The sequence below is a fragment of the Mirounga angustirostris genome, unplaced genomic scaffold (assembly GCF_029215605.1).
Source record: "Mirounga angustirostris isolate CCGP_5_RB_7025 unplaced genomic scaffold, mMirAng1.0.hap1 SCAF_2, whole genome shotgun sequence".
NCBI lineage: Eukaryota > Metazoa > Chordata > Mammalia > Carnivora > Phocidae > Mirounga > Mirounga angustirostris.
In genome coordinates, this window is record NW_026991710.1 from 181,525,942 (window position 1) to 181,543,670 (window position 17,729).

Consider the following 17,729-nt stretch of genomic DNA (forward strand, 5'->3'; position numbering starts at 1 on the left):
GCACGCAGGTGACGGAAGCGGGGGTGGTGGAGCGTTTGGCTGTCAGGCTACCGCGCTGACTGGTTTGGGCGTCGGGACCGTGAAGGTAGAGCTCCCCGTCCCGGGCGGCTACTTTCCTCTCTCTAGCTGCGCACAGTCATAGTGTTTCGCCCAGGACCCAAGGACCCCTCAGCCGGGCTTGCTTAGAGAAGACGCCGCCCCCCAGCACTTGGGACCCTGGCGTCTCGGACTGCTCTTCCTGTCGCTGGGGAACTGCCGGGTTGAGCAGCTGGGAGAAGCAGGCCAGAGCCTTCCAGGGCCTCGGGCCCGGGGACCCGTGGAGGATGAGCTGGCTCTTTCCCCTGACCAAGAGCGCCTCCTCCTCCGCAGCTGGGTCCCCCGGTGGCCTCACCAGCCTCCAACAGCAGAAGCAGCGCCTCATAGAGTCCCTCCGGAATTCACACTCCAGGTGACTGGTCGCTGCCTCTCCGACCGGAGGAAAAAGTAGGGCGGGAGGGTGGGCCGGTCGTAGCCTCGCATAGCTCCTCAGGCCTGCTGCCCGCCAGCTGCCTCCTTTTGACATACCTCCCTTCGTCTTGGGTCACACGCTTGCTCTTCTATCTCTGACCCATGTTCTGGATTTTTCTCCGGATCCTTTCTCCCTCCCTCCCTCCTGCCTCACCACGGCTCAGCTCTTCCAATTCTGAGTTGTTCATCCCTCCTGACACATCACTTCTGGCTGTAATCTGTCTTAGGGTCTGTATCCAGTAGCCCTTGCTTTGCTCTGCTTCCTCACTAGCCTTTCCCTTTGCCCATCTGATTGCCACGTTAGCAGAATTGTTAAAGTACTGTACTTGGCTAAAAAGAATCGTAAAGAGTGAACTCCAGGTTTCACAGAGTGTAAAATTGGGGGGGGGGGGGGTTGTTGTAACATGAAAGAGAAGCCAGAGGTTTTATCAGTGAATTCTTTTTGGTTGGGAGTGACATACTCAATCTTCTTAAGTCTTTTAAGATTTACCCGGTTTCAGCAGCCTCGTCCCAATCTGGCAAACTACTAGTCTCTGCATCTCATTTTATTATTCTTATTCCCACACTCGAGAATTGCCTTATATTCATGTTAATCTGTTGTCTTCTTACGAGTTGTTCATTTTCAGCATGGTCAGGTTAGAAATATGTTGCAATTCAAATTATTTCAAATTATTTACTGTAAACTTCAGCCTTTTATATTGCAAATCTTTGTGGCTTCTAATGGTTTACAAAAATTAGAACTGCCTCCTTTTATGGATTGTGCAAGTTTATTTTCTTAACAGTGTCACAGCATGTCTTTGTAAAGATGCCAACATCAGTCAACCCTCTTTTTTTAAATAGACTTTTCATACATTTCAAAAACATATATTATGAGACTTTAATTCCTGTTGAATGAACTATTGGGGAGCATTTTATCTGTTACTTTTAATAATTTTTCCCAAGCAAGTAAGTTACAGTGTAGAGTAGTTTTAAATTAAATATGTTGTTAAAAGAAAAATTCACTGCAAAGTTAGTATGGCTAAAACAAGGGCTATTGCTGATTGAACTTCAGATGTTTCTTGATTCTTTGTCTCAATTCTGCTTGTTCAGAACTTTCAAAAGCTGAAAATTTATGGTATTTAACAGAAGAGTGGCATGCTATTTGTTTTAATGATGGCTTTCTTTCTGGAAAATTGAGTTCACAGAGTTCTTCAAGTCAATCTTACTCTTTTCCTTTTTTTTTTCCAAGTCAGTTTTTTTCTAAATAATGTTCTGTACTAACCTGTAAGAGCTACTCTTACAAGATATGCTTATAAAATAAGTTGACTCATTTTGAACAAGCATAACAAAAGTTTGTCTCCTTAGAGAAGGTATCAGCTTGGAAGATTGTTTATATACTGTACTAGTACTAGTATAACCAGAATACTTTTTAGAACCACACCTTTGGAATTAATTGCTTTTAAGCCTTTAGTATATCCTGTTAAATATTCTCACTGCTGGCAAATTTTTATTCTTTAAGATTGGAGTTGAACTTCTTAAATACTCTAAAGCTTCTTACTGCTAAGGTTAGTAAATGAGGGAAGTGACTAATCTGAAATTTCTTGTGTGTTTTTTTGACCTCCCAAATAAGGTGACATCCTAAAACAAGAATTGCTAATCTAAGAAGTTCTGGAATTGGCTTAAGCTTTAAAGTTTTTTTATAAAAATACTTGTAGTTTTATTTTATTGAAATATTTCACATTTATAAACTATACTTGGATACTTTTGGAGACAGTTAGGTCATATACTTTCAGTTTTCAAGGAATGGTACGATGCCAGAAAAAAGTGTCATCCATCTATTCTTGTTAAATCCACCATTTGAACTCATGACATACATTTTAAAGGTAGCTGGTAAAAATGATCTATGTATGCAGTATATGATAATACGTTGCTTGGGTAGCCAAATTTCAGTACTATAACTTACACTTAAAGATTGTTGTGCAGTAAGACACTGTGATTGGTGATTTTGAAGGTGCATTCTGCAAAAGTTGAAAGAATGTTTCAGATGATATTTTAATGAATAATATAAAAATTTCCTAAATTATGAATATCCGTATCTTGTTGCATGGGGCCCACTTCCCTGATGTTTCATACTCTATCCCTTCTTCAGATATAAGGTCAACAGCTCTTCCTTAACAAGGAAAGTATTCAAATTCTGCCCTCCTCGGTAACCCTATTCTCTCTTATACCTTCCAATTCTTACCTTTTTTAACTCCTTATAATTCAAAAAATTCCATTTAGGAACTAGTCTGTGTGAGTCCCTTCCTTAAATAAATGTAAACTCCTTTTCTAGTTACCTTAAGAAATTCTTACCTCATCTTTATCAGGCCTCTCCTAAAGGTTAGCTGAATTTTATGTGTATTTCCTCATGTTAATCTTACTGGTAGGCAGGGCAAATGGGAAACTGTCATAGATGACAAACAAAAGTTTTAACCAAAGCATAACATGTTTGTCTACTATGAAAATGGAAACTGGAAGTTATGTAGACTAGGCTCAAGGAATATATTCCACCTTCTGAATAACAGTTATCACAATATTCAATTTACCACTAACATTCCTGTCTTTGTGGGCAGGAGTAGAATTAGTTCTGTTGTTTCTTCTGCTTCCTAAAGAAGTTCACTTTGAAGGACACTCTTGCTTTCCCACCCAAATCCATTTTCCCTGACTCTTGAAAGAACAGTTTTTATCTGGGTTCCCAGTATGCAGAATGATATACCTGAGGGAGGCCGAGCTCAAATAACGATTGTTTATGGCAATCATTCACTGCCAGTTATCGTGGAAGAGGGACTCTTGACCTAAGCTTCTTCAATGGGAGTTGGAGGAGAAATCTGCTGGGGAGCTGCTCAAAACATTTTTTGAATAATAGAGATGTTCGAAAGGAAATTCTTATGTTTTGGATATTATTACATGGGCCATCTGGAACGGCTTGGATCATGAAAAACAGGCTGACTACTGAATGTGGTAGAGTAGAATGATGGAATGTCCATGATAATGATGTGAAATTGAATTAACCAGCCTTGGAACCTTTGATGCCTCTGGACTTAGTCCTTTTTAAGTTTAGTAACCCCTCACTGCTGTTTAAGCCACTTTGAACCTGGGTTTTCAATTACTTGCAATTGAAAATATCCCAAGTGATACTCACTTATTCCAATATTTAAAGATTCTTCAGAAGTGAAGCTGTTAATTATTTCCCTGCATTGTACTACAATCAGAAAATACTAAAAACTGATGTTCTTAACAGTTAACCATTCTAACTATCCTGGCTTCTCTCTTAACAATATTTAAGTTAATTAGCTTCTTTTATTTCCTTAGCTCTAAAACAGTAACCTGGAGCTGTGTTGGGAATGGTAATTAACTATGTAAATTCAAAGTTTTACAAATAGTAATCTTTATTGCATTTTACTTAGGGGTATCAGCTCTCTCAAGTAAAGGACTTCTGCATTCATTTTAATAATTACATAGTAATTCTGTGCTATTTTTATTTTATATATAATAAGGAAATCTAATTTGGGAGTTATTATGTTTGTCAGAATTGCTCTTTTCTCTTTCACTCTATTACAATGAATAGTCTCCATGAATTGTCTTAATGAAAGAGGCTCTGAACCAGAAGTTAGGAGACACTGCTGTACCATTAACTGGCAGGGCAACATAACCTTAATACGCCTTAGGCTAGGACCCTTGAAGTAAGAGGATCAATTGCCTGATCTCTTATTGCCCTGCCCAACTGTGAAAGTTTGTGTTGCTTCCTCAGGTTCCTGGATGTGAGCACTCTCTTAGAGATAAAAGACAAAATGAATTTGAGCAACATAAATGGAAGTCAGCAAAAAATTATTGCCCTTAGGAAAAGCAACATGACCTAGGTGAATGAAAGCTTTGTAATCAGACTGACCTGGATTCTATTTTTTTTTTTTAATTCTTATGTTAATCCCCTACATTACATCATTAGTTTTAGATGTAGTGTTCCATGATTCGTTGTTTGTGCATAACACCCAGTGCTCCATGGAGAATGTGCCCTCCTCAATACCCACCACCAGGCTAACCCCTCCTCCCACCCCCCTCCCCTCTAGAACCCTCAGTTTGTTTTTCAGAGTCCATCGTCTCTCATCTGACCTGGATTCTAATTTGGCTCCAACACAGGATAGCAATGTGACCTTTGGCAAGTTACTCAACTTCTCTGAGCCTCCAGTTCCCATTTGTAAATTCAGGAATTGTGATTCCTATCATGAAAGATTTTTAATATTTGAGTGATATTTATGAGCATTTATTAGAGTACCTGGCACATAGTAAGCATATGACAAATTATATGCCTTCTTTCCACTGCATAGAATCAATATGCATGGAACCTTTGCCTCTTAGCCTGCATGCTTCTGCCCAGCTTATTGTTTGTGAATCCCTCACAAGCTCACCTACAGCTCATTTGCCTCTGGCAGGAATACTTCTGACTTGCCATTCAGTAAGCAAGTCCATTTCAGCTAGTCTCCTCACAAATGAAATGTACCTGCTTTGAAGGATTTTAGATATAATACATGTAAAGAAACTAGTAGGTACTTGGTAAATAGCAGTTATTTTTGTTTCTTAAAAATAATGGTGCCAATCTGCATAGTCTTTAAAAATTGTTTTGGATTTTTCTTTTGCTGCCAGTCCCTGGATACCATTATTCATTCTGATTGCCCAAACCTTTAGCCTTATAACTTCCTTGGAGAGTCTGCTACTGTATAGTTGTCTACCGTATAGCTGTTAAGTTTAACACCTTGTTCACAGTTAATAAAACTTTCTCCTCTAAACTCATGGGTTTCTGAGTAAGCTTAAATTCCATAATTTTTTTTCTATAGATTTTATTGTTGGCTCAAAAGGACTCATACACAAAGATGGTAACAACAAATTTGCAATGAGAAGATATGTGTATGTGTTTTAACCTGTTCAATATTACATATTTTTTAAAATATGGATCCATTGCTGGCGTTTATACTTTGGGATTTTTCATTAAAATATCCAAATTTTCAACTTTGAAAAAGAACAAGACTTTAGAGCAGTTTTAGATTCACTACAAAATTAAGTAGCAGGTTTAGAGATTTTCCATATAGCCACTGCCCCCTGCAACTTTTCTTTTAAAATAGAAATATGTGGAAGATCTGACAACAGTTACTCCACAAAGCAACATTTGCTTTGACTGAAAAGTAGCTGCTTCATTTACTGGGCTTTCCTTTCTCCATTTTCCCAGTTTGCGGTTACTCCCTTTTGTGCTACAAACAACAGTATGTTATCTTTTATAGGTATTTGAGAGTAAAACTTCTTTGTGGAAGGAAATCACCTTAGCTTGTTGCAATAAAAAATCCTACAAGAAGTTGCTGTGCTTGTTGAAGCTATAGAAATCTACAAAATGTCAACACTGTGACTCTATAAAGGGACATTGCGCTCTTGGAATGAACTTTAAAATTATGTATGTCAAACAGTCCCATAATTAAGTGGATCTTAATTTGATACATTAAATCATATAGTCCATTTATAACCTGTAATTAAAAATTACAATTGCAGAGTATGACATGTCATATTAACCATTTAAGAAAATTTTTCCTGTGTAGATCATAACAGCTCAAGTACTCTCTCTCGTTAATTTTCCCCTTAGTAGTATCAGTCCATACTTGCTTAAAAGAATTAACCACACAAGCGGTCATTTCTCCATTGCTAGTTTAATCCAGCCACATGTACTCTTCCCCTCCTGTCCCTTAACTCCTTCCAAGCCATCTGCTGTCTGCTACCTGAGCCAAAAACCTGGTCATCCTGTTTCCACTCAGTCCATCCCTACTCCCACTGGGCTCTATTTTCTCTGCCTTCAGTCTTAATTTTTTTTTCCACATGGCCACCAGAGTAATCATTCTAAAATTCAGATATGACCGTGTATTCCTTTCAGTAGTGTCTTAGCTCTTGTCCAGAAAAGCCCAGCCTCCTTAGCTTAATGGCCTGGTTTTCACAGAAGATGGTGATGCGACTAATGGAAAGTGTCAACAGGCTGTTAAAAAACAAAATTCAGCAGTTAAATTTGAAGATCTAGTTGGCTTTATTTAATGATTCATGAGTTGGGCGGCCTCACATCTAGCAAGTAGAGGGGAGCTCCAAGGAGTTGTGCGAAATGGAAGGTTTTTGAGGAAAGAGAGTGGGGCAAGGAAGTTATTAGCAAAAGGAAAGAACTGTTCTTTGTTCCAGGTAAAGTCACCCTCCCTTGGGGGAAGGGCAAGGAGTTTTATTGGATTATTTCTTTTCCTTTTGGGGGATGGAGAGGGCCCATATGACAGATTACTTCATTGGTGCTGATCAGGAATTTTCTGGAGGCAAGGTGACTTGGCATCAGAAGCTCCATTTTGGCCTTTTGGTTTTCTTTTTAACAATTACTCCCCTTTTGATCAGACTCTCAGCTTAACTAAGAGATGTGGTCAAAATTTAAGGAATTAGCACCACTCTCAGCTGTGGCTCTGAATCCAAGTTTTTGTTGTTCCTTTTTATGACATCCATAGGTCATGACTTTTTTGCTTAACACCTTGATATTGTAACCCAAAACTGGGTTCACCTCTTGGTGGGCATCGTCAAAAGACACAACCATGCCAAAGAGTGGAAAAGGAAGAATTTTACTTGCAACAGGTAAGGAAAACACTGGGGTTTCTCAAAGCAGTGTCTCTACGAACAACAAAATTAGGGAAGTTTTAAGCTAAGGGTACATGCATATTGGTGGAGGGACTTGTTAAAGGAGAGAGTTCAGTACCGAATTAGGGCAAAAGTCATCCTAAGTTGACAGAGTCCAAGTTCCTAGTTGATTGAAGTTAGTAGGGCCAGCAAGGGTCAGCATCATTAATTCTCTGGCTCCAGTTAGTCCCTTGTCTGAGTGCGGGGGTGGGGGGGGGAGGGGCTGGAGGAGGCAAATCCTGCAAAAAAAGAAAAGACTTAAGAATGCACTTTAGGTCAACTTTCACTTTTGAACCAGCACTGGGAGTTTTACCATTGATTTATTGTCTCTGATATGGTTGGGCTATTTCCTGGCCTGGTAGAGAATGTTGCTTTTTGCATTCCTTTTTGTTTCCTTAAAATCCTTAACTCCTGAGGCTTTTGCATTCCTTTGCAATTCCAGTGGCTTCTAGGCAGTTCTGCAAGAAGTGCTCTTGGTCACGTAGAGCCAGTTGATGGGGCATAGGTCATAAAAATAGCTGGGGGCCTAAAATGACTTTTGTTGTGTCCCCAAAGCTATGCCTCATCTTTCTTTTTCTGGGGACTTTTAGCCATATCTGCCTACAGTGTTCACAGGTCACAGAAGTGGATTATCCTCTTCACTTTGACTGTAAGGTTCTGGTCTCGGAGATCATCCACTTGGTAGTTAGCAGCTGCAAATACACATTTAAAGCTTTTGAAAGGATACGGTGCACTAGAGAGATTTTTATGATAACCCTAAACAGGATAATTCCCAGTTTTTGGAGTGCACTTTGGAGCCATGGTCCCTAAGACCCAAACCAGTCAAAGAAAGACCCTGTTGAAGGAGTCACTCTTTTAAGGCAAGTGGTTTGCTCAGTGGTTTTTATACAGTTGAGTTTCAACTACCCCAGAAGTATTAATCCACAGGCAAACAGCAGGTGATGTTGTTCACAGCAGATAACCTTACTCAGCTAAAAGATAATCATGGGCTATCCTATTGTCAAGAACTTTGGGGGGGGGGGGGGGGGAAGAACTTTAGCCAGAGAATGTAAGGGTTTTTACTGGACAGCTATTGCTTTAGCAGTGGATTCTGCAATTTCAGGAATTAAGAAGTTCCTGATCATAATCTCATTTACCTTTATGCCTAGCCAGGGTGGTAAGGACCTGCCAAAAGGAGTGAACGCTAAATCATGAAAGCCTCCTGGTAGGTCCTTTCTAACTTAACAGTGGAAACTCAGGAGAGTCAACCATTGAGATGTCTTATTTTGCTTGTGAAATGCTAGCCTGAAATAAAAGTCTTCTCTACATTCCAGAGGTTACTCCCTTTAGCAATGGCCAGGGAGATAAAGATGAAGGTGTTATCTTTGCAAGCAAATGCCAGAATAAAGGATACAAAAAAAGAAGAGGTTTCATGGTTTCATGTTTAGTTAAAGTATGAAGCCTTGATTTGTTGTCTTGTAATTTTAGAAACAGTCTACCTCAATGTCAGCTACTCCTTGTCAGTTTGATTCAGAGGTCTGGAGCAGTGGTCAGGAGCACTTTAGTAAGGATCCTTCCAACAAGACAAGTGCTGTCTTCCTCTAATACTGGTTTCAGAATACTCTGTCACCAGGCCCTAGACTATAACCAGAGAATTGGGACCTGGGAAGGATTTTTTAGCCTGTTGATGATAGGCTTGAGCATAAGACATTAGACATTTATAGTCATTGGTCATACTAGCATGAGACACAGGATCAACAGAAGGTTATATACCAATAGGCGTTGGTCTGCCAGTAACTATCTTGTGTGGAGTGAGTGTGTTTTCCAAATGGGATACTGTGAATAGTCTACAAGATCAAAGGCAATACATTAGGTCAGGGAGGTCCAGTAGTTTCAAGTTTGGAAATTTTAAGTTTAAGGATCTCATTAGTTCTCTTGACCTTGTCTGGTTCAAGGTGATAGAGATTGTGATTATTCCAGGAAGTTTGCAGAGTTTTCATGAAGGCTTGAATAATTTGTCCAGTGAAGTGGGTGCCTTGATCACTGACTGGATATTGTGGAAAGTATACCCTAACTGGGAAACATTCCCTTTTTTCTTTGCCACTGGGAGGGCATTAGCCTTGCAACAGGGGAAGGCTTTAACCCATACATACAGTAACAAGAACGTATTGATCACCCACACTGAGAGGCAGTTGAATGAAATCCAGCTGCAGGTGTCCAAAGAGTCCAGAGAGAGATCTGCGGCCTCTTGGGACAAAAATTATTTTTCCAGGATTATGGACCTGACTGGTAGAAATCATCCCCATCAGTGTTAATTCACAATTTTAGTCATCTTAAATGCACTGTGGTGAGTGAAGGAATGCAAAAACTGAAAAATGGGGTTTGCCCGCGAGTTGAGAATTACCAAGCAGCCATCTTTGGTTTCCCATAGCCCCAACTGTTCATTTATCTTACAGCCATTACTGACCAATCTTAATTTCTCTGATTCAGGAGCAAACTGTTGCCTTGTTACAAGGACATCAGGATGGCAAAAATCTGGCAATGTGGGGCCAGTTTTTGTAGAAGTAAAATGAACTTTATGCACATATAGCCACAGTCTTAACAATTACAATATGAGGAAGACATAGTATTACTTCTTACTTGACGATGCTTCCCAAGTAATTTAATATATCAAATAAGCCTAATTAGTTTAACAATTTTTTTGGAATGTTCCAGGGACACTTTTGGAAGCACTCCAAAATGTCTTACAGGTCAAAAAAATTTCATTTAGAATTTAGTTTTGGGAACTTTGTCAAAAATATCAAAAACAGGTTTTAAAGTTTGCCTAAATAAGATCACAGATCATTATGAAACTTAAAAAATAAAGCTACTTCAACAATCTTATCAAAAGCAGACCCCAAGTCCAAAAAAAAAACCTTTGTCCTTTTAACAGAGGAAATAAAATTCTGCTTTTGTACCAGCTTACTTTTGGTATTAAAACTTATTCATTTTAATCTTAGTTCTGACCTTTCCAAAGATGCATTTTTAACAAACTTTGCAAGTTTGTTTTTTGTTTTTCACATTCAGATTTTGTTCTGTTCTTTTTCTTTAAACAACCAGTCTCACTTTAGGACAAAATTACTTTTTTTTCCCCCTCAACGAGAAAATGCATCTCCATTCCTTATTCCTTCTCGTACCAAAAACACACATTTTACTTTCTTTACATACAAAGTTGTTTCCTTTACTTGCAGTAGTTGTAATAACATTAATTAGAATTCTTAACCCTTAGAAATCTTCATTTCTAGTGAAAACTAAGAAGAGTAGTGAACTGTAATACCAGCATTTTTTAGATTGACACATTATGAATACATTTCATAATTTCTAGAAACATATGCTTTTTTCAGTTTTCCAGTGTAGAATTAACAACCTAAATATCTTTCAGCTTCTCTGTAATAAACCAAAATAAATAAGCCTATGTTCAATAACAGTATTTTATCTTGCTTGAAAATGGTCTAAATATTCAATACATTTCCATCATTTAAAGATTTTATTTTTTATATTACTATATTTGTTTGAGAGAGAGAGTGTGAGAGAGTGCCAGAGAGGAGAGGAGGGCGGATCAGAGGAAGAAACAGACTCCTGCCAAGCCAGGAGCCTGATGTGGGGATGTGGGATCATGACCTGAGCTGAAGGCAGTCACTTAACCCACCACTGAGCCATTCAGGCACCCACATTTCCATCATTTAATTTAATTTAGCAAGACTCCTAAAATTTCAAGCTAAGGAGATTTGGAAAAATTTTTTAAGCACATATACCATAAAATACAATTGCTAAAAAGCTTATCTGTAAATTCTTATCCCACTTATATCTAAATCATTTGCTCCAACAATCATGTTTAGATTACCCACAAAACTTTATGAGACGTTAGACAGAATCAGCCATGATTCTAAGTTACTTTTGCTGACAAATTATAACAGATGTAATTAAACTAGTAAATTCAGGCAGAATGAAATTTGTTTATCTGCATTATATTCAATGTTGATAACTCTAAAGACATGCCTGTTTTAATTAAACCAATGAATTTAAACTAGATTTAATTTACTAGAAGATTATCCCAGTACTTGAAAAACATGTGGGTGTTTTTGTTATATTTCTGAGAATTTATATAAGCAGTTAATTTTCCCTAAGCCAGTTAAATAGATCTTTAAGCCAACTAAATTTACAAATTAATTTTAAGAATACCATCTGGAGGTAGAAAATACTATACATTTACTATATAGAGAGGCACACATAAACATACAGACACAGATAGAGACCTCATAGGTTATAGCTTTAAATTGCTGCCATGAATTCGGTACAGAAACACAAAACTCACTAGTTATAAAAGAAGCTGCATCTAAGTTTTTCTGTATTACTTTTTAATTTTAGAACTAAGTTTTAATATAATATGAAAGTTTGAACTTTTACACTTAAAGTTTTCTTTTAGTATAGTTGACCCACAGTGTTACATTAGTTTCAGATCTACAACATGATGAGTCAGCTTCTCTATACCTTATGCTGTGCTCACTGCAAGTGAAGCTACCATCTGTCACCATATAACACTTATTACAGTATCATTGACAATATTTCCTGTGCTGTGCCTTTTATTCCCATGACTTAGTCGTTCCATAACTGGAAGCCTGAATCTCCCACTCCCCTTCCTGCATTTTACACATAACCACCACCCTCCTTCCATCTGGCAGCCATTATTTCTGTGTATTTAAAGGTCTGATTCTGCTTTTTGTATGTTTATTCATTTTTTTTGGTAGGTTCTACATATGAGTGAAATCATATGGCATTTATTTTTTTCAATTTGACTTCATTTACCATAATAGCCTCTCGGTCCATCCATGTTGTCTCAAATGGCAAGAACTAATCCTTTTTTATAGCTGAGTAATATTCTGTTGCATATGTTACCGTATCTCCTTTATCCATTTGTCTACTGATGGACACTTAGGTTGCTTCCATATCTTGGCTACTGTAAATAATGCTTCAATAAATAGGGGTGCATGTATCTTTTCAAATTAGTGTTTTGTTTTCTTTGGATAAATACCTAGTAGTGGAATTATTGGATCAAATAGGATTCCTGTTTTTACTTTTTTGAGGAACCTCCACACTGGTTTCCACAATGGCTGTACCAATTTACATTCCCACCAGCAGTGCATGAGAGTTCCTTTTTCTCCACATCCTCACCAGTACTTATTTCTTGTCTTTTTGATTTTAGCCATTCTGACAGGTATAAGGTGATAACATATTTATAAAACAGATGTAGCTGTTTTTAATTCCTCAAAGAATTAAGTTGCTGCCTAAATGGTATCAAAGACACTCACACCCATCCACCTATGTGTTTTACCCCATCTGGGTACATTTAGCTTAGGAGAGAAATCTCAAAAAAAAACTTTTCAGGCTCTGAATATGAGCTTCTAATTTGGCCAGATTTCTGATTACAGAGTTAGTAAATCCTTTCAAGTATCTTGTCAGGTCTCAGCCAGGACATAGAGTAAATGTATCTGGCAGTTTTAAACAACCTCATGGACCCTAGCAGCATCCTCAGAGAGGGTGCAAAAGATAATATTTTTATAAGATCTAGAGTCACTCCCAAATTTAGCTAAACAAAACCTGCCTGTCCCAGGCAGGCAGAAAGCCAAGCCAAATTCTTAGAACATAAAACAAGACAATCAAGGGGCACCTGGGTGGCTCAGTCGTTAAGCGTCTGCCTTCGGCTCAGGTCATGATCCCAGGGTCCTAGGATCGAGCCCCGCATCGGGCTCCCTGCTCTGCAGGAAGCCTGCTTCTTCCTCTCCCACTCCCCCTGCTTGTGTTCCCTCTCTTGCTGTGTCTGTCAAATAAATAAATAAAATCTTTAAAAAAAAAAAAAAAAGACAATCAAGAAGGCAGTAGCTATACCTGGGAGACAGGATCGATAATCAACAGTTCTGGATTTGGAAAGGAAGGGAATTTTTTTTTTTTTCCTCTGTATTGGGCTCAGGAGGTAATTTATTTATAAAACCTTTTGAGAATCCTCTGTGGGTTTAAGAAATTATTTAACTATGGCTGGTAGTTTGGCCTTTAACCCAGGAGTAAAAGATACCTGTAGGGGATTGCCTGCAGCCTATGGTGGTCTTTATCTTAAAAGGTAACTGAGGGTTCTAGAGAGGAGGGGAGTCGGGGGATGGGTTAGCCTGGTGATGGGTATTAAGGAGGGCACGTTCTGCATGGAGCACTGGGTGTTATATGCAAACAATGAATCATGGAACACTACATCAAAAACTAATGATGTGGGCGCCTGGGTGGCTCAGTTGGTTAAGCGACTGCCTTCGGCTCAGGTCATGATCCTGGAGTCCCGGGATCGAGTCCTGCATCGGGCTCCCTGCTCAGCAGGGAGTCTGCTTCTCCCTCTCCCGCTCCCCCTCTTGTGCTCTTTCTCTCTCTCACTCTCTCAAATAAATAAATAAAATCTTTTAAAAAAAAAACTAATGATGTATGGTGATTAACATAACATAATTAAAAAAAGGTAACTAATAGTCTCTTCAGAGTCAAAAGACAATTCACATAGAGGATTACTAGAAAGAGTACCCAAATAAAAGAGAGAGGAGAGCAGTAGGAATTAATGCAGTCTTATATGTTAGTCTTAGTCTTTTGTTTTAGGTACCTTTCTTTTTCATTGTCTTTTTGTCCTTTTGAATAATGAAACTTTGGAATTTTGAAACCTTTTGGTTACTTCTGCATACCAAATAAAATAGGTATCCCATTCTGTTTAAGAACCCTTGCTTTCAAGTATACTTCTTAAATTATTTCTCTAATTAGAGCATTTACCATAATGGCCGTTGTAATTCTAGGTTGATTTTAGTAAGATCTTGCTGTTTAAATACTTGTGACTTCTGGGACTATAGTTTTTAGACATAAAGTAAGCAGGTATGCCAGAAGGTGGCCTGTTCAACTCTGGATATGAAGGATCCTCCCCCCAACCCCCCTTTTTTTTTAGCTAGGCCTCTGGGTTTCTTAGAGTCAGATTAATAACTAAGAGGGGCATACGATGATGTTGGGAATTGTGGGGTGTTTTGCAGTGTACCTCATTGCACAGTTGGTGGGTGACCTGGTGTCAATCTAACCCATTAATGTGACCAACTTATTATACATTATTATCACAGAAATCTTCTAGAGGTAGCAAGTGCTCTAATAGCCTTTGAATTTAAATGCTTGACCCATGCCCACCAGTGTTTGCAGCCTTATTTCTTACTCCTGAGACTTACATTATCAATTAGCCTTTATTTAAAACAATACCACAGTCCTCACACTGGACCCAGTCCAACTCAGATCAGACCCAGTCCAACTCAGATCAGACCCAGTCTGTTCCCAGACCCGGTCTGGTTCTTAAGTCAGATCCATTCCAACTCCGGCCAGTGGCCACCAACGTAAGCTGACCAGCAGACTCTAGTAGATGGAGACTGTGGATTGGAACTAGGGAAAGTACTAAACCAGCAAATGCCGGTCAGGGAGACTGCAGACTACAACTGGAGAAGGGATTCCAGTGTGGAATTGTAAACTGAACCAAGGGCAAAGGACTTGAGCTCTGTTAGAGCCTCTTGTCTATGTAGACTGACTCATTAACCCTGGATTGGAAAACCAATTTGATCCAAGCTCAAATGCAAGAGAGTGGAGCTCAGACCCAGAGGAGCTCACCAAAGGTCCTTGGAAATGAATGGCAAAACAGTGAACTCAAAAGGGTTCACAGAGTGCCATGTCTGTGTTTCTCTTTATCCCCGAAGGCCTTTAGAAATTCACTTCAGATCCTATTGCTGTCACCAAATCTGTTAAAAAACAAAACCAAGTAAATTTTGAAGATGTAGTTGGCTTCATTAAATGATTCATGAATTGGGTAGCATCCCATCTAGCGAGTAATGGGAGTTCCCAATAGTTGTTTTGTAATGTAAGATTTTTATAGGAAGGATTGGTGGAGCAAGGAAGTTATTAGCAAAATAAAAGAAAGGATTGTACCAGCCAGGGTCACCTTTCCCTAGGGGTAAAGGGTAGGGGGTCTAATTAGGTGGGTTACCACATGGGGGGGATGGGCTGTGGATGGAGAAGACCCATGTGACAGATCACCTTTTTTAGTGCTGTTCTGAAAATTCCTGACGGGCTGGTTAAGACTACATTTCTAAGGAGGTTGCAGTTAGGTTAGGTATTAAGCCCCAGTGTAGTGACTTGGCCTAAGTGTCTCCATTTTGGGCTTCTGTTTTTCTTTTTAACAAGACAGTGAGGATGTGAAGGGTTTTTTTTGTTTTGTTTTGTTTGTTTTGTTTTGTTATTATTATGTTATGTTAATCACCATACGTTACATCATTAGTTTTTGATGGAGTGTTCCATGATTCATTGTTTGCGTATAACACCCAGTGCTCCATGCAGAACGTGCCCTCTTTAATACCCATCACCAGGCTAACCCATCCCCCACCCCCTCCCCTCTAGAACCCTCAGTTTGTTTCTCAGAGTCCATAGTTTCTCATGGTTCGTCTCCCCCTCTGATATCCCCCTTCATTTTTCCCTTCCTACTATCTTTTTTTTTTAACATGTAATGTATGATTTGTTTCAGAGGTACAGGTCTGTGATTTATCAGTCTTACACAATTCACAGTGCTCACCATAGCACATACCCTCCCCAATGTCTATCACCCAGCCACCCCATCCCTCCCATCCCAAGTTTTTAATGGCAAAGGATATGGAGACTTTAAGAGACCCAGTGTTATTTCATATCTGAAATTTTTCCCATGGTGTTTCTTCTGTGTAGAATGTCTGCTTTATTTTGCTGATTTCTGTTTCCTGCATGTTGACTCTTACTTGACTTTTAAATGTAGTTCAGATATTATTTTATTTCCTGGAAGACCCCACCACCACTCTTGTTGAGGTTAGGTGCTTTCTTCTCTGTTCCTATGGCCCTTTGCACATCTGTTTCATTATCCTGTGTTCCCCACAACAGTGTTCAAAGAATACTGTGAAATACATGGTCCATGTCAAACAGATAAAAAAACAAAAACAAAAATTAAGTGCTTTAGAATTTCCCAAAGCCTTTAATATGCTAAAATGCATCAGTATTCTCCAAGAAAAGAATATATAGTATGAAACATTTTCCAAACAGAGCACCAAACCATTTATTTGAGCTATTTATTTTAAATTTCCAGTGTCTTAATTTTTCATTTTCATATCAACTGTGTGTGTGTGAATGCAAGTGCTATTTTGTTTCTCTGAGGATATTAATTACACAAATTTAGAGTCTTCTCAATTAACTCTGTTAGCTTAAGTTTTTGTGTGTTGGGCTGCTTGAGTTTAGTGGCTGCCTTGCTTGGTTTTGCTTTGTTCACACTTCTTTGATGTGTTCATGTCTGTGTTTGAAATTCCTTGTTAACTTGTTGGTGGATATGTAGCTCTATTTATTGGTGGATATTTAGCTTTATCATAGTCTTTATCATAGTCTGCCTCTGGTGACAAATGAAAAAGAATGATTTGTTCCAATATGGGACAAGCTGATAGTTGTCTCCTGGAAACAGAGGCTCCATGGAAGTCAGTAGCTTCCTAAGTCTCTGCTCCTTTCAAGGCTACCCAGTGTGTTCTTCTGGTACAGATACTAGTGCCATCTGTTGGTTTGGAACAAGCAGGGAAAAGAGGAGAGTGCTCTATCCTACCTGCTGTTGCACACGTCTTCCCATTCATTACCCTGAGAAATGCTTCTGCCCAGCCTTCCACACTGTTGGTGTGGATTGACTTCCTTCAAGGGCTTCGAGGACCTTCAAACTGCTCCTACTTGGCATTAATCTAATGTTTTGGGTTGTCATTAGTTCCTGTGTTTACTTTCTTTTTCTTTCCTTTTTTCCTTATCACCCTTTTCCTTAAGTCTATTCCCATCTTTTTTTTATCTTTTAGAGGTTCCTTAGAGTTTGTCTGCTTACTCTTTGCTTTCCAGCACTGTTACAGATTTGGTTGTTTAGTCTTTTGCGATATTTCCTAGAGATTTAGGTGGGGAAGGGAAGTTGTCTAAACTCGATCTACCATCTTTATTGAAGCATCTGAATCCTTTATTTGCAAGGTTCACCTATAAACATTCCTTGATTTACCCAACACTGGGAAATGCATGCTATCAGTATCTTGAATTGATCTTTTTTAGTCACTTGACTTTTTCTTCATTGCTTGTTTTTTTTTCCCCTCGATGAGAATAAATCATTTTTAGATAAGTTGTTGTGTTTTTTTAAAGTATTATATATATATGTATATATATATATGTATTTATTTATTTAGAGAGAGCATGCATGAGCGGGGTTGAGGGGCAGAAGGAGAGGGAGAGAATCTCCAATAGGCTCTACAATGAGTGCGGGGCCCCATGTGGGGCTGGATGTCACAACCCTGAGATCATGACCTGAGCAAAAATCAAGGGTTGGGTGTTTAACCAACAGAGCTACCCAGGCGCCCCTAGAATAAGTTTTTTAAAAGTTATTTAAAATAGGGGCGCCTGGGTGGCTCAGGTGGTTAAGCGACTGCCTT

General features: G+C 38.9%; 1 protein-coding gene across 7 annotated transcripts in view; it reads left to right on the top strand.

Annotated features, from left to right (window-relative positions):
- The first annotated feature begins 21 nt into the window (after positions 1-21).
- The window catches only part of VPS37A (VPS37A subunit of ESCRT-I), a 43,572-nt gene continuing 25,864 nt past the window's right edge, over positions 22-17,729 (top strand). For 2 of the 7 annotated variants that reach the window (XM_064585610.1, XM_064585611.1), the window contains exon 1: positions 26-448. In XM_064585610.1, the coding sequence (XP_064441680.1) occupies positions 324-448 (125 nt within the window). In that variant the 5' untranslated portion in view covers positions 26-323. Of the gene's footprint in view, positions 449-17,729 lie in introns of all 7 variants that reach the window. The other 5 variants (XM_064585615.1, XM_064585613.1, XM_064585612.1 and 2 more) reach the window with 5 other exon arrangements.